General features: G+C 39.2%; 2 protein-coding genes across 6 annotated transcripts in view; one reads left to right on the top strand and one right to left on the bottom strand.

Annotated features, from left to right (window-relative positions):
• The window catches only part of nagpa (N-acetylglucosamine-1-phosphodiester alpha-N-acetylglucosaminidase), a 24,093-nt gene extending 7,756 nt beyond the window's left edge, over positions 1–16,337 (bottom strand). Inside the window, exons 1-10 of one of the 4 annotated variants that reach the window (XM_030749577.1) lie at positions 16,286–16,337; positions 15,760–15,907; positions 12,020–12,225; positions 11,548–11,815; positions 8,672–8,811; positions 6,809–6,917; positions 2,378–2,506; positions 2,004–2,209; positions 1,349–1,396; positions 899–1,027 (exon numbers count right to left, since the gene is read on the bottom strand). In XM_030749577.1, coding sequence (XP_030605437.1) covers positions 899–1,027; positions 1,349–1,396; positions 2,004–2,209; positions 2,378–2,506; positions 6,809–6,917; positions 8,672–8,811; positions 11,548–11,815; positions 12,020–12,225; positions 15,760–15,842 — 1,318 coding nt within the window. In that variant the 5' untranslated portion in view covers positions 15,843–15,907; positions 16,286–16,337. Of the gene's footprint in view, positions 1–898; positions 1,028–1,348; positions 1,397–2,003; positions 2,210–2,377; positions 2,507–6,808; positions 6,918–8,671; positions 8,812–11,547; positions 11,816–12,019; positions 12,226–15,759; positions 15,908–16,114 lie in introns of all 4 variants that reach the window. The other 3 variants (XM_030749574.1, XM_030749576.1, XM_030749575.1) reach the window with 3 other exon arrangements.
• Positions 15,769–25,855, top strand: part of ndufaf6 (NADH:ubiquinone oxidoreductase complex assembly factor 6) — a 26,587-nt gene continuing 16,500 nt past the window's right edge. Inside the window, exons 1-6 of one of the 2 annotated variants that reach the window (XM_030749578.1) lie at positions 15,769–16,620; positions 19,421–19,520; positions 19,736–19,858; positions 20,066–20,122; positions 20,506–20,608; positions 21,697–21,830. In XM_030749578.1, coding sequence (XP_030605438.1) covers positions 16,430–16,620; positions 19,421–19,520; positions 19,736–19,858; positions 20,066–20,122; positions 20,506–20,608; positions 21,697–21,830 — 708 coding nt within the window. In that variant the 5' untranslated portion in view covers positions 15,769–16,429. Of the gene's footprint in view, positions 16,621–19,420; positions 19,525–19,735; positions 19,859–20,065; positions 20,123–20,505; positions 20,609–21,696; positions 21,831–25,855 lie in introns of both variants that reach the window. The other variant, XM_030749579.1, reaches the window with a different exon arrangement.

The following is a 25,855-nucleotide window of genomic DNA, read 5'->3' as shown; positions in this document are numbered from 1 at the left end:
GGCATGCAGACACAGATGAGACGACCTGCTGAAGTTCAAACTGAGCATCAGAATGGGGAAAAAAGATGATTTAAGTGACTTTGAATGTGGCACGGTGGTTGTAACAAGAGGTTATTTGAGCTACTGTCTGGCACCAACCAAGTTATGGAGAAGAGCATCTCTGAATGCATAACATGTTGAATTTTGATGCAGGTGGACTACAGCAGCAGAGCACACTGGGTGCCATGCCTGTCAGCTGAGAACAGGAACCTGAAGCTACAATTCGCACCTTCTCACCAAAATTGAACAGAAGATTGGAAAAATGCTGCCTGGTCTAATGATTTTCATTCAGATGGAAGGGTCTGAATTTGGAGTAAATAAGATGAAAACATGAATACATCTTACATTATATCAATGGTTCAGGCTGCTGGTGGTGTGATGGTATGAGCGATATTTTCTTGGCACATTTTGGGCCCCTTAGTACCAACTGAGCATCGTTTATATATTAGTACTGTTGCTGATCATCCTTATATGACCACAGTGTGATCCACACATGATACATAATACTAACTTGTGTCAAACGGTGTGGATTTTAGCAAACAATAAATAATGTATCTGTACAAAGAAAGATGTAACTAAGGATTCCTTTCTACAGCATTAGAAAAGAGTGATGCAAACCAGTTAAACAGCTTTAGCTTTTGTAATATTCAGTTCAAACCTCGCCGTCATGACACTAATACTCGTGTATACAATATCCACGCTGGTCTGCACGTTGTAGTACAACATACATGATATAACGTACATACAGTAGTGCAACATATTAATGAAGAAAAGTCTTTTATTTCTACTGAACTTGCAAAGACCCTGAGCGACTTCCATCAGGTCTGGGTGCAGCGACATTTAGCCTGCACAGATCTACCTTGCTCACAGGAGTTGCCATGGAAACCTGGAGGGCAGGTGCAGCGTCCGTGGACGGGGTCGCAGGAACCGCCATTAACACAGGAGCAGGTCTGATTGCAGCCGTCACCATAGAAACCAGCGAGGCACTCTGCAAAGAAACAAAACCCAATTCATGTAGAGTGAGAGTGTGGTTTATTTTTGTGTCACACGATAGCAAACAAATATGTGTGAGCATTGAACATATATACAGACTTAATATAATAAAATAAAATAAAAAATCCATGTACAGGTGCTATAACATGAGCAGCAGAGCCACATGAATGGGAAATATTCCAGATTTAATCAAACTATAATTCTCTTTTAAAGGCTGGTGTTGGGGAATGTTAATTAGGTCGCTCATGTGTGCAGAAGAACAAAAACATGTGTTTGCATTCTTGTGAATGTGTGTCTAGATGAGGCTTTTCATTACCTTGGCTGCAGCTCTTTCCTCTCCATCCAGCATCACAGACACAGCCATCTGCAACACAGATGCAACAAAGATGTGAAACACTGAAGACATATACTGCTTTGCTCTATGCTCCCACCAACTAAGTCAAGTTGCAGTTTGCATTCATGTCAGTTCAGACTTGGCATGTTGTCTTTTAGGAAAAAAGATGATCACTTTATCCTCCTGAGACCCTGCGTCCACACATGGAGACATTACATTTTGGCTTTGCTAAACCTTAGACTTTATTCTGCTAAATAGTGTTTTATACTTTGTTATGTCATTTTGTTTTTGTTGTGTTGCGCTATAAAATAATCCCATTGTCCACATCTGAGGACATTTTTTCTTTCATAAAACTATGTAACAACCATGCAACAAAATACAACTTCCTGCTCAAAGACGAAGCTTAATTTATATACATATCAGGTCCATCTAATCAAAAATATCTAGGAGAAATTAAAAATCCATCGCAAAATGCCACCAAAAACCCCCAAACTCAAATTTTAGAGTAACTTAGAGTCAAATAATGTCAAATTCAGTACATAGCTGACCACATTTTTGCACGGTTTAGATACAGAATTAGTTTGCTATAAGTAATTCTGCAATTTTGCTTCATCTTTACCGGCACCGTCACACTTACTGGCAGTGCAGACGCCGTGGTGTCCACAGGCTGATGGCTGACACACCAAAGAGTCACAGGCAGCCCCCTTCCACCCATCATGACACCGACAGGCTCCATCCACACAGTCTCCGTGCCCGCTGCAGTCTGCTGCCTGGCATCGTCTTTTATGGATACACAGGATGGTGGAGACCTTTCGCGCACAGCGCCACTTGCCATTTGATTCACTGGGATGGGAGGAGAGGGTTTGAGAGAATGGAGGGACCAAAGAAAAACATCTATAATATTAATCATTTATTTATTACTTACAATTATATAGACATTTTAAGATTTCATGGTGGAGAATAAAAATCTAAGTATAAAGTTTCAAGCATGGAGGAATAAATATTGCTCACCAATGATCAGATGGGTAGCTGGCCAAAAAGCCATTATTCACATAGGTGGAAGACCCACCGCCATCCAGATTAATGGCATTGATCACTCCATGCTTCTTCAGGATTTCAACCACCTCTGGGAGATTCAAACTGTGGAGACAGACCGTGTCCAGAAAAATGTTTAGGACTTCAGCCGTACAGGCAGTGTGTCAGAAGCACTGACTGCCACACAGTCTGGTGCATCTGTTACTGTCCTGTTTGTCTACATTTTTTCTTTGGCTCTGTGTTTGTTATGTATACATCTACCATGTATCCCTTACAAACTCTTGTGTATGCGTTCAGTCTTATGTATTTTAAAGGCCCAAACAGAGATGAATGTTGCAAATTGGCTTAGGCTATAAATCCTTTTGGTATATGGTATGGTTTATGTTGCACACTTATCCCCATATAAATCTATATTATACGAGAGAACAGTCATTTTTTGTCTAAATACTTTATGGAGATCAGCCACGCGTATGATCCTGAAATCTATGCAAATAGTGATATATATATATATATATATATATATATATATATATATATATATATATATATATATATATATATATATATATATATATATATATGTGTGTGTGTGTGTGTGTGTGTGTGTGTGTGTGTGTATAGATGTATATGTGTGTGTGTGTGTGTGTGTGTGTGTGTGTATAGATGTATATATGTGTGTGTGTGTGTGTGTGTGTGTGTGTGTGTGTGTGTGTGTGTGTGTGTGTGTGTGTGTGTGTGTGTGTGTGTGTGTAAATGTTTATGGTGGAGAAGAACAAATGAAAGTGCACGGGGAAGGTGTTTTTAAAAGACATTTCTGACCCACGAATTCCCCACTCTAAATATCGATTAGTTTAGGATTTTGTTGATGTCACAGGGACTGCACACACCATTAGTAACAGATCAGAGCCAGCCAAAGATGGCTGAAACCTATAAAAATAAGTTATAATGAACATAAATGGAGGGACCCAAGTCAGTTCCTTCAGTAATGTTTAGCTCCTTACTATTATCAAGCCTATATTTTTTATGGGGTCCATGTACTGTCAAATTTCCCGGCCACAGTGACTCTACAATGATGTATCACTAACTGTTAAACATAAGTTTCCTGTTACAAACACACTGGGTACTTCACTAGTAAACAATAAAAGGAAACCTACATCCATTTACAATAATATCTTAAATAACTGTGTGCAGATGTTCATAATTCTCAGAAGGTGAATCCTACTGACAAATAGGTAAACATTTCACTTGAGAAGATAAGTGTTGCGGCAGATTTGAGGTAGTGCAAACATTTTGCAGGAATGTCCTACTAATCACCTCTTATGCCCCGATGACACAAAAGCCTTAGACATTTAGATTGCTGACAGACTGGAAAGCGGGGAGCTCTAGACAAAGGTCATGGAGTGTATTCAGACTTTGGATAGTAGAAATTACTTGAGCCAAAAGCTCCAGACTGCTCTAATTGCTCTGTTGCAAACACTGATTTCTGGTCTTGGCTCTGTATGATGTCAGTAAGGGGGGTGGGATGGGGGGGGGGGGGGGGTATATCCTTAATATGGTCACCTTGGGCACAAAGAAGCTCTGGATGTGCGCACAGAAGCCCCCCCTGGCATTTAAATCTTTTTGTGAGAGGCAGCCAAGCAAAAGGCTGGTCTAAATAGAGGGTGTCCTTAAAGTGGGAGGAGCTAAGAAGGCTTACCTTAGACAGAAGATGAACTGAAGGGCTGCACCAAAAACCATTATTTTCAACTGTGAATCATGCAAAGCTACTCTAGTGTAGTCCAAGAATACAAATGTGGAGTTTGAAATGAACATAATAATTTAAATCACAACTGAGTCACAGCCACAGGTTTTCATGTGTCACCGACTGCCTGCTAAACTTAAAAAGGGCGGGTCTTTTCTCAAGGATTCATCAGATATACGTCAATGAGTGAGAATAGAGAAGAAAACAAAGGTGTGGCATGCTGCAGATTACTTAACTTTAAGTTGAACTGTGATAGACAATGGATAACAAACATCTCGGGTTTAGATCTCCAATCTCATTGTACATTCTGTATAATGACAATAAAGGGATTCTATTCTACTCTAGATTTTGGTTTGTTAATCTAAATGAAATGAAGACAACCACTAACCTCCGCACATAATTAAGATTACCAGGATTAAGATTAGACTGATAAATTAATCTCTTTAGTCCCTGAAGGGAAATCTGTTTTCGACCAGACCAAAAGCAGAAGAACAAAGATCAAAATAAATCATAAAAGATGAAAAGAAAGTAATAAAATAAACTTCAGTAAATACATAGGGATGCTTTCCATGTACTCTGCATACTTTGTCAACATTATGATGACAACATCACTATACAGTATATACACGAAACACAAAATCTTCAAAAAGGCAATGAGTCAAAAATACTGCAGTCAAATCTTTTCTTGTTGGAAATGAAGGATTTTACCAAATAACTGATTCTTTTACCAATCAGGTGTATAGATTAGCCTGAAATCTCCTAAAACAGCTACTGTACTGTGGATACGTGGTACTTGTCAATCAAAATGCCTCACAATTCAACTTTTCACATAATGAACTCAGGATTATTGAGCAGTTGTGACAATAATAATAACTTTAAATGTCTGTATATCGACTGATAATCTATGGCAGCCTCCACTAGAGCTATTTGACAGTTTCAAAGAACAGGCTGAAGTCACAGCTTCCTTCAAGTTGACATGTTTTATTGAGCAGGAGGTGGCCGGATATTGAGGGCAGCAGACATGTTCAGACATGTCCGCATGCTGTGCTTTTCAAAGCCAGATCATAAACACAACAACACAATATCTGGAGTCAGTGGAGGTCTGCAGGGTCATAGTATTGAAGGTGAAAGGAAAACTGGATCAATATAATTGATTAGTAATTCTCAGAGGGTTGAGAACACATAAGTCTGATAGTGTTATCTGATCCCTCTTTAGCAGCACCCCTGTTTACTATGTCCACTGTTGGGTTGTTTTTATTTTTCAGCCTCCAAATAAACTCTACCTGCTTTAGTCCACTATCTCTCGTGGTTCACAGCTGTCCTGCACTGTGGATTAAACTAATCTATAATTAATAGTGACATCTTGAAAATATTTTACCATTTTTTTCTCTATATCTTGCTAAAATGTGTTATTTCTGCAGCAACTACAAGAGTTTGTGGAGACATTTTTTACTGCTTCTGCTTTTGGAAAAGCTGCTGACAAAGCAAACCTACAAGAGAGCAAACAAGCAGTTTAAATAAGCTAATTTGTGTGTTCATGTGCGTTTTTTGGGTGTTTACGCTTCAGCTTCTGTTTGTTTGTGATGTGTCTTCTTAAGCCTTTTTCCACAAAAATACCTCTGGGGGTTTTTGTGCGTGCTACGAGTGCAGGGAGCGATCCCCGAGGGCCTTCTTTCTTTGTGTTTTTCTGGGGGAGGAAAAAGCAGATCTAATCCTTTGTAGGCTCTGGAAACTCCTGCTCAGCGCTAACTTGGCTGTTTCTGCTCGAAGCTGATTGGCCCCTTTTCACCTCTCCAACCTCACCATCAACAATGTAAAGTGCGTCATGTTGACTGAGACCAAAACAGCAAGGCAGCAACCAGCACTTCAGAGGGATTTGCCTACACCCATAGAACCTGGTGCTGCACACCATGTAACCAATATTATCTCCATTGTTCTCACTGTTTTTGTGTCTTAAAAAATGTAATAAGAATTTAAGAACTGATTAGTAGGATGTTCCTTGAAAAATGTTTGCATTAACTTGTTACCTGTTATAAAAAGTTTGAGAGGATTTTGGGCTGCTCACTGAACCTCGTGTCAACCAAAATGTGTCTGTTAGATGTTGGTTAGGTAATTTATCTTGTTTATTCTCTGATTTTTCCTGATCTCAACCAGGAAACTGCCAGTGTTGGGCTGTATTTCATCTGGGCAAAGTCCTTGTGCAGATGCATGTGTCATAAGATCAACATAAGATAAACAGTGATGGATTTAGTTTGGTCTTAGTATCAAACAACTTTCAAAGAATCACAGCTTTTAAAGTTTTAAACATCTTTAGAAAACCAGCGAGTGAAGAATATGCAAAATGTCAAATCTGTCAGTGATCTGAAGTAAATCGGACAAAATCCAAAGTACATGGAGCTTGTTTTTCTCTTCAGTGTGTGAAATCAATTCTTGGATATTTAATTCCCACTCGGCACACCCGGTGTTGACTCAAAGACCTCTTAATCACTTTAAGCTAACAGGATACATTTTTACATTTTCTTACATTTACATCTGTGCTTTCTTTCTTTTCTAACAGATGGAGAATAGATTGTGTCCCACTCACTGTATTATAAATAATTAAAAAAAAAACAACTCAATTTCAGAACAGGACAGTAAAAATTGTTTGGCTCCTTTCCTTGTCTTACCCTCTTACACCTGTCTGTCCGTCAAAATGAAACAGCATTAACCTTCCCTCTGCATCATGGCCCACGGCCGTCCGGGCTGACACTACATTCACAAAAGCGTTGAAATGCCCTGTGAAAACATGAGAAACAATTTTGTTTTTGTTTGTATTATGGTATATCATTAACACTTCAATAAAACCTGCTAAATCAAGCTGTTCACTTATCTCACCATAGAAAACAGGATCTATAGAAATCTGCATCTAGTATAAATCAATTATTCAAGATTAGCAGTTTAGTGTATTTTAACTCAATATTTGTCTTTTTTTTTTGTGTTCACCTCACACCTTGTCTGTAGATCCAACAACCCAAGTCACAATGATCCCTCAGGGCTGCTATTTCAGTTTAAGAAGACTAAACACCTAACTGAATAACTGCAGTGAAAGTAATGAATTTTATTTCACTGGTCACCTGGACATAAATACACACATAGGTATGCCAATAAACAGCTAATAAAGTCTGATCAAACCTATTAAAAAGGTTGGTGTCTTTGCCCCAAAAGAAGGTTTAAAAACCTCCTTTTGTTTCATTAATGGTTCCATTTAAAATGTCTGTGATGCAATCATTTCAGTTTGAAATTTCGTGATCAGCTGTTTGCTATTAATCAGCTACGGAACAAGGCAGCAGCTATCAAGACAATAAGGTCCTGACCTCTGAATTTTTCTGGGAGCCTTTTAGGGACCTCGGGTCAGGTGCTACGACAGTTTACAAACTTAAAATCTGGTGGAAGTGTTTCCTGAATAATTTATACATGACTAAATTAAAACAAACTTCATCACACAAATGAATTCATGTGGTTTTGGGTCATTACACTCAGTCCTTACTAATATCTCACAGGCACTATTTAGACCTAGTGGCTACACAGAGAGTGTATTGGCTGTTAATGGGCAACACAACTCTTATTCCCTCTTCTTTATAATGATGCATATATTTTTCCATGTGATAAATTCAGCCCTGAACAAATTCATGGATTGCAAAATAAGGCTTGTGATTGGATGCTGCCTTTGTTTTAATACAGTTTGTTCTTTTTTTGGCCTCTAGACCCATAATGTTTGTTATCTGGTACAACGCCACCGAACCCACGTCAGCTCACAGCTAGATTTAGAAAACCTGGATCTATCAACGTGATCACGGTTGTTAACGTTAGTGAAGCCAGATAATGTGAGCACAGACAGTATAAAAGAAATAGCTGCTGATAAAAGTAAAGATATCCTGGGCATCTTGAACAGGTTTCTGGGCCATGTCAGTACTGGCGAGTGGCATCTAGCATATGCCTACACTTAGTTACTGCTGAACTGAAGCTGATCTAGGTGCTAAGCCCCAGACTGGGCTAAGGTCGAGTGAAATGATACTGGACAACAGGAGGGTAATCTAGAAAGTATCAGTTCAAAAACTTTAATTTACATGCAAATCTTTCTGAGAATTTTTTTTCCTGATTGTTTACTAACATGTTGTATCCTTTTATGCAGCAGTTTAACTTGACCTAAAAATCTGGTTTAGAGCTGCGATAATGATCAGATTTTCACTGCTCAACTATGATGGCCCAAAGAATTCACAGTACAGATAATATTGTGATATCTATATAAAACACGAAAAAACAATTAAAACAAAAAAATCACTTTTACTCATTTTATGTACTTCAATTAGTTCTCTAACTACAATTTTTGTGGGAAGTGTGTTTGGTATTGTCAACACTGGTGTAGCACGACAATATTTATGAATATCTCTTGGTAAATATGTTTCTCAAATCCTGAAATCTTGGAACCAAAAATCTGGTTTTGTTGTCAAATAAATCAATCCAGCTGGATGTGGATGTGCAGTACGTACCCGTTTCCTGTGTTTTGCTACACTCAGCCTCCATGCTCTCCTTGATGTAATCCTTGCCGTTCCTCAGTAACCACACCACCCCGCTGACTAACTGGACAAACGGGTTGGACTGATCCAAAATGTCTTCCTGAGACAGATACCTGGACGGTCAGAAGGGAGACAGAAAATCAACTCCCTAGAAATAATACTGTTGTAGTACATCATAATTTTATGTTTCTATATTTGACATTTTTGGGGTTAAATTATACTAGCAGGTAAGTCCTCCACTTTGGTCCAGGCTGAAATGTCACAAGAACTAGCAGATTGATTTCAGTGACATTTACTTGCACAGTTTTTTATGCATCCTAGAGAAGAAAAAAAATCTGACATTTATGTTACGACCACCAACAAATCAAAATGTCCTATTATTCACCCCTTTAGTTTACACGAGGCTGCTATATTCATACTGACAATATTCCTGTTAACCTGAGCAGTATTTTGAGGGACAATGTTAAAATAACATAGCACTGTGGTTCTCAGATTACCCTGTGAACATCTTGTACTAGCTGTAGCTGTTTGAGAAATCTCTTAAAAACACACAGATATCAACACTTCAGTTATCTAACAGCCTATTAGTCATATCAAACCACAAACATCTGCTAGGACTCTGGACTTGATTTAGCCCAGCAGACCACGGCTACTGAACTTTTGGACACTGTGTCAACAAAGACAAACTGCTGCTGAGCTCAGTTCAGCTCCTGCTCCATCTGGAGGTGTAAACACCCCAAGAGTTGCAACAAACTAGGACCCAAAGCTGCCATTTTGCAGGCGAAGCAGTGCTTCCTGTTTTAAATCAGAGGCAGGTTTATTATGATCTTGACTGACAGTTCATGGACAGCACAGAGGGCCCCAGCAGGACAGTGAGCAGTTTATTTTTTTGACTGAGGTCCACTTGTTCTCTGGGTGTGTAACTTACAACACAAACCACATCATGTTGCATCATGTGCATTTCTGACCTCAGTTATCAAACGAAAACAAGTTACACAGACTATATCATGGTTTAAAGATAGACTGTGAGCAGATGTGTGTTTGTTTTTGTAGGTTAGGGAAAATGTGTTGACTTCACATTTGAGTATTATTTAACTACTCGCTCAACTTTAATGTAAATGTAAAAACATTCATCTAAACATATGGATTTTGTTTTTTTTAATCACAATAGTTTGATGCCTTTCCACTGTGATTTAACATGTTACCATGATAAACATTTGTCCTTCAGTGAGTGATTCAGGCATGAACTCGTCTTGTATGTACTGGCTTTCACATTAAAGGAGAGCAGAGGCTATACACTTATAAGCTTATGCAAACACAGGAAGTCATTGAATGGCAAATGTGGTTTACTTTGGACAAAACCCGAAAAGAGGCCAGTATCAGAGGCAGAGGTGAGAAGATATTTTAGCAGCATGATGTCAGGTACAGACAAGAACAGAGAGGCAATGGAAAGAGGTTTGTTTTTATTCAGTGTGGTTTCTGACTGACTGAAGACACCAGTGACACAATTCATGAAGGTGGACCATCCATTACAAAAATAAATGCTGGTTTGTATGTTGAATATTGTAATCTGGTAGCTTGATGGAGCCTGACAGCATTAATTCTAGGACTACTGGTGAGTGACATATAAAGTACCTTTGGGTAAATGTTTGTTATAACTTATTTAACTTTTGTGGCAATGCTAACAGTAAATGTCTGGATCTCAGAGCAAGCTTCAGTGACACAGAGTTGGTGTGATCTGACTTAGAAACTGAGGGATGCTGCACACACACCCATAAAGCACATCCTGCTTTATCTTTCTTTTACACTCTAATGGGGACCATAATTTGCAAAATGAACAAAATTTTCTATTTGACTTAAAACTGGAAACTGAGACCATAAATCCATCAGGAAAGTATTTACCAAGACCAAGATCGCATCGCAAGGACCTGAAAGTTTTTGTTTTTTCCATTGATGTCTATTCAACAGGACTTCTTTTTGCTGCCATAGGAATTTCCCCCTGCTGGTGATTCTAAAGAATGCAGGGAGCACCAGCTTCACTTTTCAGATAAACTGAATCTTCAGATACGCAAAGTGAAGCGTTGCAACTGTCTTCTGAGCAAACTACTTATTGCTTAACTATTAAAAATATATAAATATATAAAAATATTTAGTACTTTATTAATATAGTCTATGTCAAAACAGCAATTTGGCTAATCCTTGTGGGTCTTTGAATTGCCATGGAAATGCAGACAACCACTTGCTAAAGGAATTTGTAATTCCTTAAAATGAGCTCCAGGCTTTTGTTTTTCACATTACATTTCATGGCTTTTTGTGGGAGTAGAGCTGCTACACTGAAAAATAGAACTGCTGAACAGGTGAGCCTATGATGTAATTCAATTAAGCAGTAGTAATAGGTTGTTAATGTTTTTTATTTTTTCTTTTGTTTTGGGATTTTTATCTTTTCAGGAAAATGTCCAACAGCCAACCATATTATGAACAGATGCTCGAGAGAAACAGTACATGAGTCATAAAGATAACAGAGCACTCAGAACTGGACAGAGATGACTCAGAAAATGTGCTCCCTGGAAAATAAAAATATACTGATGTACGGTCACAATTTTTAAAAGGCTGAACTTTTTTGCCTCAAACCAAGAATGTCAGACCTGCTTGCTAACTTTGTGTAATATACTGAATAAAGGGTCTTAAAAATTACATATAAACATGGTCTGATTTCACCTTGAGTCATGTCCGGTCATTCAGATAGCTTTGATTATTTGAATAAACTCACCCGTTATCTTTGGGACTATGATCTAATTGTGACTTTCATAGTTTTCTTCTGTTTTACAGTTTCAAGCTGGATTTCTTACCCAAACACTAGGCTGCCGTCTCTTCGAATTCCAAACTGGGCATTTTGTATTCCGCCGCTGTCCCGCACCACCCTGCCATTGCTCACCACGTTTCCCAGACATTCCCCTGTTGATGTATTGAAAAAACCCGCATTTTGCGCATACAGACACGCAGCAGGTTCAGCCGTCTCTGGCACTGATGCCCTCTGTCTCATCTCGCAGCCGCCTGGCCCCCCTGGCTCCAACACTGACACCGTCCTCAGTGGGTCGTAGACCACAGTCATGTGACCTGGTAACAAAGATGCAACAAGCTGAGGTGAAACTGAATCTTCAGTGACATTTAATAATAGAGGATGCTGGCAGCATTCTTGTCAACACTTTTTAGATGAAGGTGGGAGAGTAAATAAATAAACAAAGAGGGATCAATAAATCAAGCCTCAGAGACAGATACATTTAGTTTTTTGTTCCTTTAACTTATGATGTCATCACTAACCATAAACAATCCTGGAGCTCCCCTGGACATCAGACACAAACACCTTGGACTCAGCGATCGGCTGCCCACTGTGGTTACTGGAGGGCCAGCTCTCATAGGTGGTGTTGCCATGAATGATGGGCTGACAATCCCTGACGTAGCGATGAGAGTGGGAGGGGCCATGGCCATGCGCGTAGGGCAACAGGACGTCATCGTCCATAGATGCTCTACAAAGACAGAAAAGTTTGTGTTTTAATTCAAAGAGACAAAAGCCAACTGGAAAGTAACACCTGTGGCCGGTGTTGTCTGTGAGAACACTGCATGTATGTGTGGGTGAGCCTTTGGTCCAAGTTGCATCCAAGTGCTCGTATATTAGGATACAAACACCTGCCCGTATCAACTGGATTCCTCATTGCCTCTACCTGTAGACAGACTGTGTGAAACAAACCCTTTCTGTGCAAAAAGGCCAACATTTCTTCACACTGTTCGAGCTATTTCCAGTACTAAGAACACATCTGAAGTGAAATTAGTAGAAAAGGACAACTTCAAACAATGTTCAACCAGATTCTGTTGAGGTTGTCTGGAGACTGAAAAGGGCTTTACTGAAAACAACTGAAATGATCTGTTAATCAGTTAACTGATCCAAAGACATTAATCTGAACCATTTTGATAACTGAACTGTTTTTCAAGCAGAAATACCAAATATTTTCTAATTCCAGCTTCTCAAATACAAGGCTTTGCTGCTTTTCTTTATCATACATCACCTATCTATCGCATATCCTGTGATTCTGGACAGTTGTTTGGTCACAGCCAGCAATTTGGGCACCACTATTATTGATCTGATTTTACAAGGGGCTTCATTTTAGAACTCTTAAAATCTAAACAATAAACAGATTGTTAGTGAACTCATTAGAAGTAGCCAACATTGCATTAAAAAGAGACATCCTGACTAATTTTACCAGAAAAATAAAAAAACAAAAAGAATTCTGACATCCAGTTCAGTAATGTCAACAAACCATTTATTCCTGTTGGCTCTCCATGTGCAAGGAAAACATTCCCACATCTCTAAAAATAAGAGCTAAAAAAAAGAAAAGAAAAAAAAAAAGTGGTCCTTCCCTAAGTAAAACTGCAGAAATAAAAATGTATTTGCGTGTTAATTTTTAAACAAATAAATCATGTGTGGGCACATGTTGATGGGCTAGATTTCATCACAGCCTTTGCTGGTCAAATCACAGTTTCATCACATGAAGGAATGTTTTCGAAAGCGCTGAGTTGCGGTTTCTCTTCAGGGTCATGTAAAAACAGCCCAGCCTAGTTTTTTTTTTTTTTTTTCTTTCAAAATGTTAAAAACTCTCATCATTATTTGAATGTTTACCTCTCAGTCCTGAATTTACTTTGTGCCATGCTTGGAAGAAGGACGTCTGATTTTTATTTACATGAAAATGGATTTTAAAAGTGATATTTTTTATTTTTTGAATTTTTATATTCTAAAGTTCTATAAAATAAATGACTCATGTGTATGGCCACCGCCCAGGGAGGATATTGTTGTTCTTTAAATTATGCTCTTTATTCAGGGTTCAGTGAGACCAACAGCCTGATGGTCCACACCCAGCACCATGTCAGGTAAGTTCACTGGCCAGCTGACAGTTTTTCCACCATTTGAGTTTACTGGCTGACTTCTTTTCAGGCAGTATTTTTTCATTTATTTTTTTTTACATCAAAATACCAATAAAAGTAATTTATCAAACCACCTGTTTGAACCTGCTCATTCAGGTTTATTTATATAGTGGCAATTCAAAACAACAATGACCACAAGGTGCTTTCTACTGTAAGGTAAAGACCCTACAGTATTCAGGAGAAAACACCAACAATCAAGCAACCCCCCTATAAGCAAGCACTTTGCTACATGAAGAAACCTCCGGCAGAACCAGGCTCAGGGAGGGGCAGCCATCTGCTGTGACCAGTTGGGGGAAAGAGAAAGAAAAGAAAGAGTCCAGCTTTTAGAAGCAATGCATGCATTAACTGGTTTTTCAGCATCACTCTGACACATTTACTTATTAAGCTAACAGCATGCAATTAATCCCATTTGCTTTTTTCGTGTATGCAGAACATTCCTATTGGACATGAATTAAAAAAAAAACTGCAATAAGATTGTGAAAATTATTAATATAAATCCTTACTATAATTTCTAACAGCCCACAGACATGGGGTTGTTCAACAGCTTGAAAGCCAATAATCTTAGTCAACTTTTTCTTGCAGCTCTCTTTAATCACAGTTGAGTTGGTTTGTCTTCTTTAACCCTTCCAAACTGTTCTGTGCATTTAAAGCAATGGTAGGAAACCTTGTGTGTGGGGGACTTGTGTCTGGTTGCTTATACTTTGCACCTGCAAGCAAAGGTAGGCATGTAATGTACTTCCATTTATACAGTGCTTTTCTAGTCTTACAGACTAAAGAGCTTCTAAGTACAAGTCACACTTTTAACTACACATTTATACAGCACTTTATCAAATACCTCACATCCATTACCAGTTTAGAATCACCATGTAATCTGACATGCATGTCTTTAGACTGTGAGAGGAAGCTAGAGTAGCCAGAGGATGCGCACTCCACACAAAAGGTCCCAGCCTGGATTTGAACCAGGAACCTTCTTTCTGTGAGATGACAGTGCTAATCACTGCAGCACCATGCTGCCCTATTTTAGATCGTGTATCTCTGTCAAGGCACCTGACCACTGTATGACCTCTGTTCCTTATGTGCACCTTATGTGTGTCTCAATGCCCCCTGGACTTCTGTCATCATTGTCTCATGGCATGTACAGTTTCACAGTTTCAAGATTCCCTAAAAAACATTTTCTTTTACTTGACCACAACTAGTGGATCTAAACTCTATTTATATTTATAATTTGACCTGGGAGACCTCAGTGTCCAAAAATTTGTAGCACCTGTATACAATTTTAAAATATTTTCATTTTGTGTATTTTCAGTCATTTTAGGAAAATTCATAGTTTCTGGCTAAAAGAGTGACATTTAGGGTACTACTTACTATTGTCAAATGTCAAAACGGGTCAAATTTGGCCTCAACAGTATGTCAGGGTTAAGCTTCGAATTATCCATCAGCGCCATCCTGTGGCTAATTAATTCAACTGCAGTAATATTTTCTTTAACTTCCGTGTTAAATGAAACCAAAACGTCACGGCTCATCTTGTGACTAAAAGTTTGGCCTAAACAAATATTATTTGTTTTAATGATTGCAGCAATCATTATTTTAATGATTGCTGCAATCATTAAAATACAGGGGAAATTAAGTATACTGAGCACTGTGTGTGTGACAGATTCAATCAAGCCGACCACAAATTTGTTAGAGAATTGTTAGAAAAATTTTTTTTTTTAGTTTATTTAAATAAGTGGACCAAAGATCTTATTGCATTTAGGATTACGCGTCATACTGGTGAACTCTGGACTCTTCTAACAAGACTTTAAACAGTGCTGTTGCCCAACAGCTGGCAAGTCACATGGCTTAAGTTTGTGTGCTTAACTGTGGACAGTTAGACGCTGCATCGTTACACATTACGTCAACTTTACCCCGAAATATCCTTAGCTAGCTACTGCGAGTGATAGTTACGAGAAAAACAAAAAAACAAAAAACAAAACAAAACAAATAAGACATGCTTCTCTCAGTCTTTACTCTCGGCTAACAGCAGTTAGTCGGTTAGCAGCTGGCTATGTTTAACGGTCATCTCAACCAGGAAGCAGAATTCTTACCGAGTGTTTGTGGTCTGGGACAGCCGGACATAGAGCCAGAACAGCAGCCATACACATGAACATTTCACCGACTCGGCTGCCATATGAAGAGGAAAACTAGCCTGTCAAACTCCCGTGTCCTCCTGTTGGATCCCACATCCTTATTCAGCTAGTACAAAATACACGAAGAAGAAAAAAAATCGATGTAAAAGAGGAAAAAACACACTTCCTGTTAAATTAAGAAATAATGGTTGCTATTGGGTGCGTCTGATTGGAAATAATAGGCTACAGTGTAATCAGCGGTATAGATATGTAAGTTATGTCAGGTGTATTTTGCAGTATGTGCCTAAATAATTCAAAAACAAATGGTAGTTACGCTTATTTTTGCATAAATTATCCGTTGAAAATATTGGTATACATTACTGGCTCTTATTTTGGCGACACGGTGGTCTAATTTCCGTCATTGTTATAGCTAACTATGATGAACTTGACCTAAGGTTTTGCGTGATTTAATCCTAATTTTAAAAAAATCGAATCTATTTCTTACTATTTCATATTTTAAGTGTATCATGGCAATATGAGTGACAACGCATTCAACAGCTATTGTATTAAAAAATAAGTCCGCTGGTGTAAGCTAGTCGGGGGAATGTTTTGACGTAACACAAGGTCGGGGTGCACGCTGAAGGGGAACATGGCAGTTGGCGTCAGTGCTAAACGTGGATTATTAAGCAGCAAAACCCGGCTGGTTTATGGTCTTCAGAGGAAAATATCACCATGCAGCGTTTGTATCCAACGAGCAGCTGAAATACAGAGTGTGAGAGCATCAACCAGTGCGACAGGAGACTCTCAGCACAGTGAAAAGTACTGTCTAAATCTGGTCAGGTGGGTCTGAATGCTAACAACACAAACTAGGTGGGCGGTTAGTTAGTTTCTGTGTTTATGTAAAGCATATGTAATCAGGGCACTGGCAAGACACTTCATCCTGTCATTTGAACAGATTTAGTAGCAGTCCTATAAAAAGAGCCTAAAAACTTTAAAGGGTTGTAGGAAGACGCTGCCATGCAAGACTCCATTCAAATGTAGATACAAATTGCTAGTTTTTAACACAGTGAAAATGTTTTTTGAATTCTAGTATGCTTTCTAAATATATTTTGTTCATTGTTTATATCGGCGCATTACAACTTGACATTGACAGTTATTTCAATCTGAATTGAGCTTTTAAATTTGCTTCTTTCATTTGAATCACAAATTCAGACAGTGGACAATTTGACTCTCAGATCAGTAGGAAAATCTGACTGAAAGCTCATTCCGCTGCCAAGTAATTGAAAATCCTCATAATGTCAGCTCGTGAGATGTGCAAAGTTTACATGTTTATGTGAAACTCGACATCTTAAGAAAATTGGCTAGGAGGAGAGCAGCGGTGTACAAGGGCAACATGGTTCAAAGAAATTTCATTTCTCTCCCCTTGTTGGAGGTACACTATAGTGCCAAAAGTATTCATTCGTCTGACTTCACACCTATATGAACTTGAGTGACATCCCATTCTTAATCCATAGTGTTTAATATGATGTCTGCCCACCCTTTGCAGCTAGAACAGCTTCAACTCTTCTGAGGAGGCTTTCCACAAGTTTTAGGAGTGTGTTTGTGGGAAGTTTGTTCATTCTTCCAGAAGCGCATTTGTCAGGTCAGACACTGTTGTGAGACGAGAAGGCCTGGCTCACAGTCTGCTCTAATTCACCCCAAAGGTGTTCTGTCAGGTTGAGATCAGGATTCTGTGCAGGCCAGTCAAGTTCTTCCACATCAAACTTGCTCATCCCTGTCTTTATGGACCTGCTTTGTGCTCTGTGTGCAGTCATTTTGGAACAGAAAGGGGCCATCCCCAAACTCTTTCCACAAAGTTGGGAGCGTGAAATTGTCCAAAATGTCTTGGTATGCTGAAGCATTAAGGGTTCCTTTCACTGGAACTAAGGGGTCGACCTGAACTCCTGAAAAACACCCCCACACCATAATCCTCCCCTCCACCAAACTTTACACTTGGCACAGTGCAGTCAGATACCGTTCTCCTAGGAACTGCCAAACCCAAATTCATCCCATCAAATTGCCAGATGGAGAAGTGTGATGTTCACTCCAGAGAACACATCACCACTGCCCTAGAGTCCACTGCATCCAATGCTTTGCATTGCACTTCGTGATGTAAGGCTTGGAAGCAGCTGCTCAGCCATGGAAACCCATTCCATGATGCTCCCTACACACTGTAGAGCTAATCTGAGGCTAATCTACAGACCTAATCTTTGGAGGTCTGTAGCAACTGACTGCAAAAAGCTGGCGCACTATGCTCTGTCATTTTATGTGGCCTGCCACTCTGTGGCTGAGTTGGTATCTTTCCCAGTTGCCAGTTCACTTTGTTATAATACCACTAACAGATGACTGTGGAATATTTAGTAGTAAGGAAATTTCACAACTGAATGTATTGCACAGGTGGCATCCTATCATGGAACCATGTTGGAATTCATTGAGCTCCTAAGAGAGAACCATTCTTTAACAAATGGTTGTAGATGAGGTCTGAATGCCTAGGTGCTTGGTTTTATACCCCTGTGGCCACAGAAGTGATTGAAACACCTGAATTCAATGAATAGTGTGAGTGAATACCTTTGGAAATATAGTGTATATGATCATCGCTATTCTCTGTCACTAAGATTAGGCAAAACTTGCAGAGCAGAATTTCATGAAACTTGGTGAAAAAGTGGAGCATGTATAAAGGAAAATCCTCCAGATTACTTTTTCTTTAACTTGTTGGCCTTGGTAGAGGGTGTCCTTTCAGTGCACTTCTAGAGGACACTTCTAGTGACTTTTAAAATGGGATTTGGGGACCCCCAGGAGTCATAGGCGAGGGGTCCCCCAAAAAATTTACTGTATAGAACTGTTTTCAAATATTAAAACAGCCTTTTCTACAGAGGGGGATAATCTGCACCAAGAAAACAAGTATATGGGGCCCTTTTCTCCCACCCACATGAACATTGGACGAGTGGAGCTCTGACATGAGTGATGTTAGATGTTAGATTCAACTCATTGTCATTGTGCTTACAAGGCACACAACGAAATGATCGTTCCAGATCTCTCATCCAGAGACGAGCATCTGCGGTCATGCAGCCAGAGACCGGCGCTGTGATGACCTCACAAATCAAATGTTTTAGGATAGAAGTAGGAATATGAGGGGTTTACTGGAAAGTTTTCTTTCCTGTATGGGGTCACTGGCCCTGCAGAAAAGTGTGACACTTCCTGATGTTGGGGGATCTCAAGCAGTTCCCTGGCATCCCTATTTGCATGCTGCTTGTCTAATTCAGTTATAAAAACTTTGCTTCAGTTTTGCAAAACTAAACTGACAGAAACTCAGTGGTAATAAGTACTTTGGGTGGTGTTTGATGTGGCCTCGTTTTTTGTTTGAACACATTTAAGATAATTGGTTTGTTTAATCCCTTGTTTTTTTTTGAAAAAAGTTTTTGTTTCAGAATGTGTCTTTTGAAGTTACTTTGTGGAGCTCATGCTACATTAAAATGCGTCAAAAACACCATACAGAAGTAGCGAGTTAGTGGGACATTTTTGTTATGGAGTTATGAAAATGTTTTTGAAAGAACCTGAAACTGTATCTCCTGCTTACCTCATTCCTCTCCATCCTCCTCAGGTCCAGAGATTATGAAGGATTCCTGTCCTCTCTCCTTCTCCCAGAGAAGGCATGGCGCTCTTCCCTGGCTCTGAGGGCCTTTAATGTGGAGCTGGCACAGGCAGGTATTCCTACAATCAAACTGAATGAGAAATAATAACTGATACATGCTGTTTTTCTCCATTACACTACTTGTGTCGGTGCTGCTATTTTTTTCTATTACACCACCATTATTCCTGATTCTATTGCTGCTCCATAATAATAATAATTATTATAATAATGTCCTTGTCAAAGAAGTTCATCAACCATTTGTTTTGCTTGTTTGTTCTCCACAAGGTGAAGGACACGGTTTCCCAGAAGACCATCGGTTTGATGCGAATGCAGTTTTGGAAGACCGCCATAGAAGAAATCTACAGAGATGAGCCTCCAAACCAACCAGTCAGCACTGAGCTGTGGAGGGTAAAAATTAGCCAGCAGAGTATTTTAACAAGTGTTTTTTTCTTCATGTCAGCAATACGTAGGAAACACTGTCAGAATGTTGGATGTCTTATTTGAGTTTAGAGCAGTCGGTGGATTTCTGTGTTTCTGTCCCTCAGCTTTAGTTGGCTGAGGGGCATCATTAATGTTGCACATCACCTAATTAACAGCCTGTGTGATGTTTTTCAGGCAGTGAAGACACATAACCTGACAAAGAGGTGGCTGCTGAGGATCATAACAGAGAGAGTAAGACAAAATGCCTTCATTTAAGATGATCAGTATCTTCATTAAATTCAAATTGCCGCAAGTTTAAGTTGCAGCTTAATTTATTACATCAAATAGTAAATTAAGGGGCTGATAAATGATTTGAAAATGATTATGACTAAAAGCTTAAATGTGACAATATAAACTTGTCTTTGCATACATATATTTGCTGTTTTTTAAATTTTGTGAGTTACCTACAAGAACTGTCAGATGAATGCGTCCTGTGATGATCACAATTTAACAGTTTTAAGGTTATAAATGCCTTATTTTAATGGATTAAGAAACTGAACTCGGCAGTTACTATTTAATGTAATTAAAAAGGTTAAAAAAAATAACATGATTATTAAAACTTTCTGTTTTACCAGGAAAAGGATCTAGATGACAGAGCCTACAGGAACCTTCAGGAACTGGAGACGTATTCAGAGAACACACAGTCGTCCTTAATGTACCTCCTGCTGGAGTGTTTAGGTAAGAAAAGGTGCTGATAGTTAGTATTGGCTAAAACAAATCAAATCAAGATCCAGTTGTTTCTGTTATGAGCTCTGTTGTGTGTTACTTCAGCCTGCCAGCGTGGTTGTAGCTTTCCTTAAACACAGCAGCATTTCCCTGGATATGAGAGTGAAAGTTAACACGGTGTGAATGGGAAAAATCATGTGGTCACACTCGTGATGACAGCTGCATTGACCTGAGCCAACGCTTAGTATGCTGAAGCATTAAGAATTCCTTTCAGTGGAACTAAAGGGCCGAGCCCAACTCCTGAAAAGCACACCCACACCATAATCCTCCCTCCACCAAACTTGACACTTGGCACAGTGCAGTCAGATAAGTACAGTTTTCCTGGCAACCGCCAAACCGAGACTTAGCCATCAGATTGCCAGATGATTCATCACTCCAGATTTACTTTACACCACTGCATCTGACACTTTGCATTGCGCTTGGTGGTGTAAGGCTTGGATGCAGCTGCTCGGCCATGGAAACCCATTCCATGAAGCTCTCCGTGTACTGTTCTTGAGCTAATCTGAAAACCACAAGAAATTTGGAGGTGTGTAGCAATTGACTGCAGAGAGTTGGCAACCCTGTGCACTATGCATCTCAGCATCTGCTGACCCCGCTCTGTGATTTTTAGGTGGCCCACCACTTCATGGCTGAGTTGCTGTCATTCCCAATCACTTCCACTTTGTTATAATACCACTAACAGCTGCCTGTGGAATATTTAGTAGCAATGAAATTTCACAACTGGACTTGTTGCATAGGTGGCATGGTACCACGCTGGTTTTCACTGAGCTTTTGAGAGCGACCAGTTCTTTCACAAATACTTGTAGAAGCAATCTGCATGCCTAGGTGCTTGATTTATTTATTTATTTTTATACACTTATGACCATGGAAGTGATTGGAACATCTGAATTCAGTGATTTGTATGAGTGAGCTAATACTTTTGCAATATAGTGCCTTTCCAAAACAAAAACATGATTTTCCCTTAAGTGATGACTATGCTTCTCCTGTGAAAATGAGTTAAAGTAGGTCATGCCAAACTGCGTAGTTCTTTTTCTTTGCAGGTGTGAAAAATGTCCATGCAGACCACGCAGCGAGTCACATTGGTAAAGCTCAGGGAATCGTAACGTGTCTGAGAGCAACTCCTTATCACAGCAGCCGACGAAAAGTCTACCTGCCCATGGACATCTGCATGTTGGTGAGTTGAGCTTTCTCCATGGAGCAATTTGTTGAAACTCGGGAAGGTGTTTTTATGGGTTTTATTGATGCAAATTAAACCAAGGAAATTATCTTATTTATAAGCTTGAGCCAGATCATTTCTTGGCTTCATCTCATCATGCAAGTGAATTTAGATGAGCTCAGTTTCAGCAGATTCATTTTAAACTGTGTTAATTCTGCATATTTGCAAGCAAGATTTGTTACACCACAGCTAGTTTAGAAGCTAACAGTGGTCCAGTTTATGCTGGAGTGGCATGAAAAGTTGAAGCTTGAATTGCATAATAAAAAATTGCATAGTCACTGAATCTGGATTTGCAGTGTGAGAGGAGGCACAGATGCAGTGGTGTAGTCTACGTGATACGCTGGTATATGCCGTATATCCACTAGAAAAGCTTGTGAATTTCTGTATAACCACTTAAAAGTGCCCAATGATATGTGATACACTTATAAGGACCAGTGCAAACTCTTTACTACTCCTCTCCGATGCTGTTAAATAGGCTAACCAAAATTAAGTCGCAGGCCGAACAGAATTAAAAAATAATTGGTATTACCGTACTGAAAATTAAAATAATTTGAATCGCCAGAGTACAGCAACGTCTTCCTCAACGCATTAACTAAAATATAAAATTATATTTTTCTTTAAAAATCACAAAAGGGGGGCGCCTGGGTGGCTTGGTGGTGAAGCCGGCGACCACATACATATGCTGTGCGGCGCGGGTTCGCGTCCCGGCCCGTCGCCAATTTGCCCGCGTGTCTTCCCCTGTATCTTTCCCCCATTTCCTGTCTCTCTCCACTGCTAACAAAAGCTGCTGTGGCCAAAAAAAAAAATCACAAAAGGGAAAATGAAAATATTTCAAACTGATGAAAATTTGCAAAATTTTCCAGGTTTTTTTATATTAAAAAAAAAAATCATAGCAGGTCTCCACCGCTGTGTTTGCAGCTGCGCTTTTTGCTGAGAGGCTGGACACACTGCACAGTTTATACAGAGTTTTTCCGACTGTGAAGCTCAAAAATTCACATCAAAGTCGGAAAAATGCTGTATAAACTGCGCAGTGTGTCCAGCCTCTCAGCAAAAGTGGTGGAGACCTGCTATGATTTTTTTTTTTTTTTTTTGGACAATCACACGCGTAATCACGCGGTCCCGTCGCCAAAGCTGCACAGACGTATTACGATGCTTCACTGTGTCGCAGAGAAAAGCCGACTCATGCAGCCACCTTTCACCCCGAAGCCCTGTTCTGTCTTTTACTTTACTTTTCATGAACTGACAAATTTTTTTCAGGCAGCTCAGCACACCTGTGTGATAAGGCACGTCACCACATTCAGAAGCTATTGAGTCTTGACACATTTGAGCTAGAAGATTTCTGAAAATGACGCTTTTTTGAATGTTTTTATAAACCTGCAGCCCCTGAAGGCACAGAGGCAGCTTTAGAAGAACCTGCCAGTATGATAGACATATTGAGTTGGTTCATCCCGTTTTTTCTATAGTACTTCTGCACTTACTACTTAATACTTAAACATCCATCCATCCATTCGCTTCCGCTTATCCTGGTCAGGGTTGCGGGGGGGCTGGAGCCTATCCCAGCTGTCATAGGGCGAGGATGGATGGATGGATGGATGGATGGATGGACTTTTTTTATAAATTCTACATGTTTTTTTTATACAAAGCCAACTGTTGTACAGTTTGTCGTACATTTATTCAAATCTAAGCACGTTAAGTAATGTTAAATATGCTTAAAAATCAAAATAAATTGTCTATTACATTGTACTAACCCGTGTATTTTTGTTTCTAAACACAGTATACCCACTACAAAAATGTAGACTACACCACTGCACAGATGTGATTTAAGCATTTCAAGCTTGTAACAGAATGCTTCACAGGAAAACTAAGATGATTATACATGTGCAGTATTTTCTGTGAGGGATCTTTTAAGCGCTACTTCACACTCAGTTGAATATTCTTCACAAAAATAACATTTGACCGACTCACGGCACGGCTCTGAGGTTTTGTCAGGTTCTTGTTGCATCAGTATTAAAATCTTTGTCCAGCACAAACTGACAACTAAGCAGTGAGAGATTGTTACACAGCAACCATATGGCAAAACCCTCCTGGTTTGCATGCATGCAGTGCAGAAAACAAATGATGCCTCAGGAAATTTGCATCCATGCTCTGCGCCATCTGTCACACACATAGAGCAACAGCCTGGTGATGCAGAGGGAGCCACTTTGTGATGGGAGTGTACTTACTGTGCAGATGTATTTGAACTGAGCGAATCATGCAAGTCCTGCCCTTAAAATCTTCAGCTGGAGAGGTGACTCTTCTGACTGAAGGCCTTATGAGAAAACTCACCTCATATTATCTCTTCTTATCTGCTGCCTGAAGGGGGCGCTGGTGAAGTGCTGAAATACCCTGCACTCATACACATGCACACTTAAGCACACGCACATCACTAATGAATTAACAAAATATTATAATGTAATGCTTCCCTAATTAACAAACGAGTAGAATTTCTAGGGCACAGCAGGCAAGCAAGATGGACTAAATTGTCCTGATACTCAGCTGATCACTCATGTTAGAAAAGCACAAGGGGACCAAGTTGAGGAGGGAAATGGAGCTGAGAAGTAGACTGAAGAGCCGCTCTTGCTAAAACAGTCAGTCGAATCACTGCAAAAAAATTTGCATAGTGTGTCTAATTATTATAATTTTTTGATGCAACATTCATCTCTTGAATTATCCCCAAATCTTTTTTTCCCTTTTAGGAAAAGTTGCCCAATTGAATTTAATTAAATTTCAGTTTATATGTCAATTTTATGATTTCATTATCTGTACTTAAACTTAATTACTAACCTCCACTTTTGTTTTTGCTAAAGAAGAAAAGCGCTTTTATGTTTCAGCAAAGCTGCATTTATAGTACTGTTACAATAATGCATCACAGCCTGATGTGCACCTTCCTAAAAGTCTCACATTGCAGTTACAGACTTCAGCAACTCTGACTGGTCTTCATGGTTGCAATATGGCACGTAAATGTAGCATATTGATTAACACTGGGATAATCAAGCTCTAGTCTCTGTTCAACAAAATGTAATGGCTGTAACTGTATTTAATTTGTTCACACTGCTATTGAGATATCTAGTATTCTTCCAGTGATGATGTGTTATTTTCTTGTTTTTAAAGCTCTGAGAATGCACATATGGGCTCCAGTGGATCTAAAAGGTCTCTTTTCTGTTGCTGTGTTTTAGTGAAATTAAATATTTTACAATATTTATTCAGTATTTATTTGCTTGTTAAATTATTAGGTTAAACAATGAGTGAAACCTGGTTCCAGGTCCATTCACCTCCTGCACTGGATGAGTTTGAAACTGACAGTGAGCTGATGGGCTCATTTTGTCATGGAGTGACTCTTGGGCCAAATAAGATTTCAGGGTAGAGACAAACCTTAGGATCACAACTTTTTCACCGTGAGTAATCAAATCATGCAGCAGCATGTTAATAACTTACTTTGTATTATGGATGGGCTTATCTCAGGTGTTCTGTTTTCTTCCTGCCATATGATTTCATTTGTCTCTGCCCACTGGTGGTCCTTAACATATATATTTATGGAGGAAAATTTTAGCCCTCATCCTAGAGCTTCACTGTGCTAACGTACTAAAAAAAACAAAGCACTGTAGCTATACATGAGATGGCACATTGTTATGTCAGCCCGACTTCAGAGACTCTTGAAATGTCATTGGTAATTAGTTTTAAGTCTTTATTATATCTGAAGTTATAAGAGTTTTTCCCAGGACTCTGCAGTTCTGTGAAAAACTAAATATACCCCATGACTCAGTAGCTTGCAAAGTCACCTTTAGTAACAATAACTTGAAGTAATAATTTTCTCTTTGATTTTTATGAGTCTCTCATATCATTGTTGAGGAATTTGTGTCTTCTTTACAACATTGTTTCAGTTCATTGAGGTTTGTGCAGTTTCATCTGTATGCAGCTCTCTTGAGGTCCTGTCACAGCATTTC

Source organism: Archocentrus centrarchus, chromosome 16, assembly GCF_007364275.1.
Source record: "Archocentrus centrarchus isolate MPI-CPG fArcCen1 chromosome 16, fArcCen1, whole genome shotgun sequence".
Taxonomy (NCBI): Eukaryota; Metazoa; Chordata; class Actinopteri; order Cichliformes; family Cichlidae; genus Archocentrus; species Archocentrus centrarchus.
This window is presented reverse-complemented; position numbering and strand designations above follow the sequence as displayed.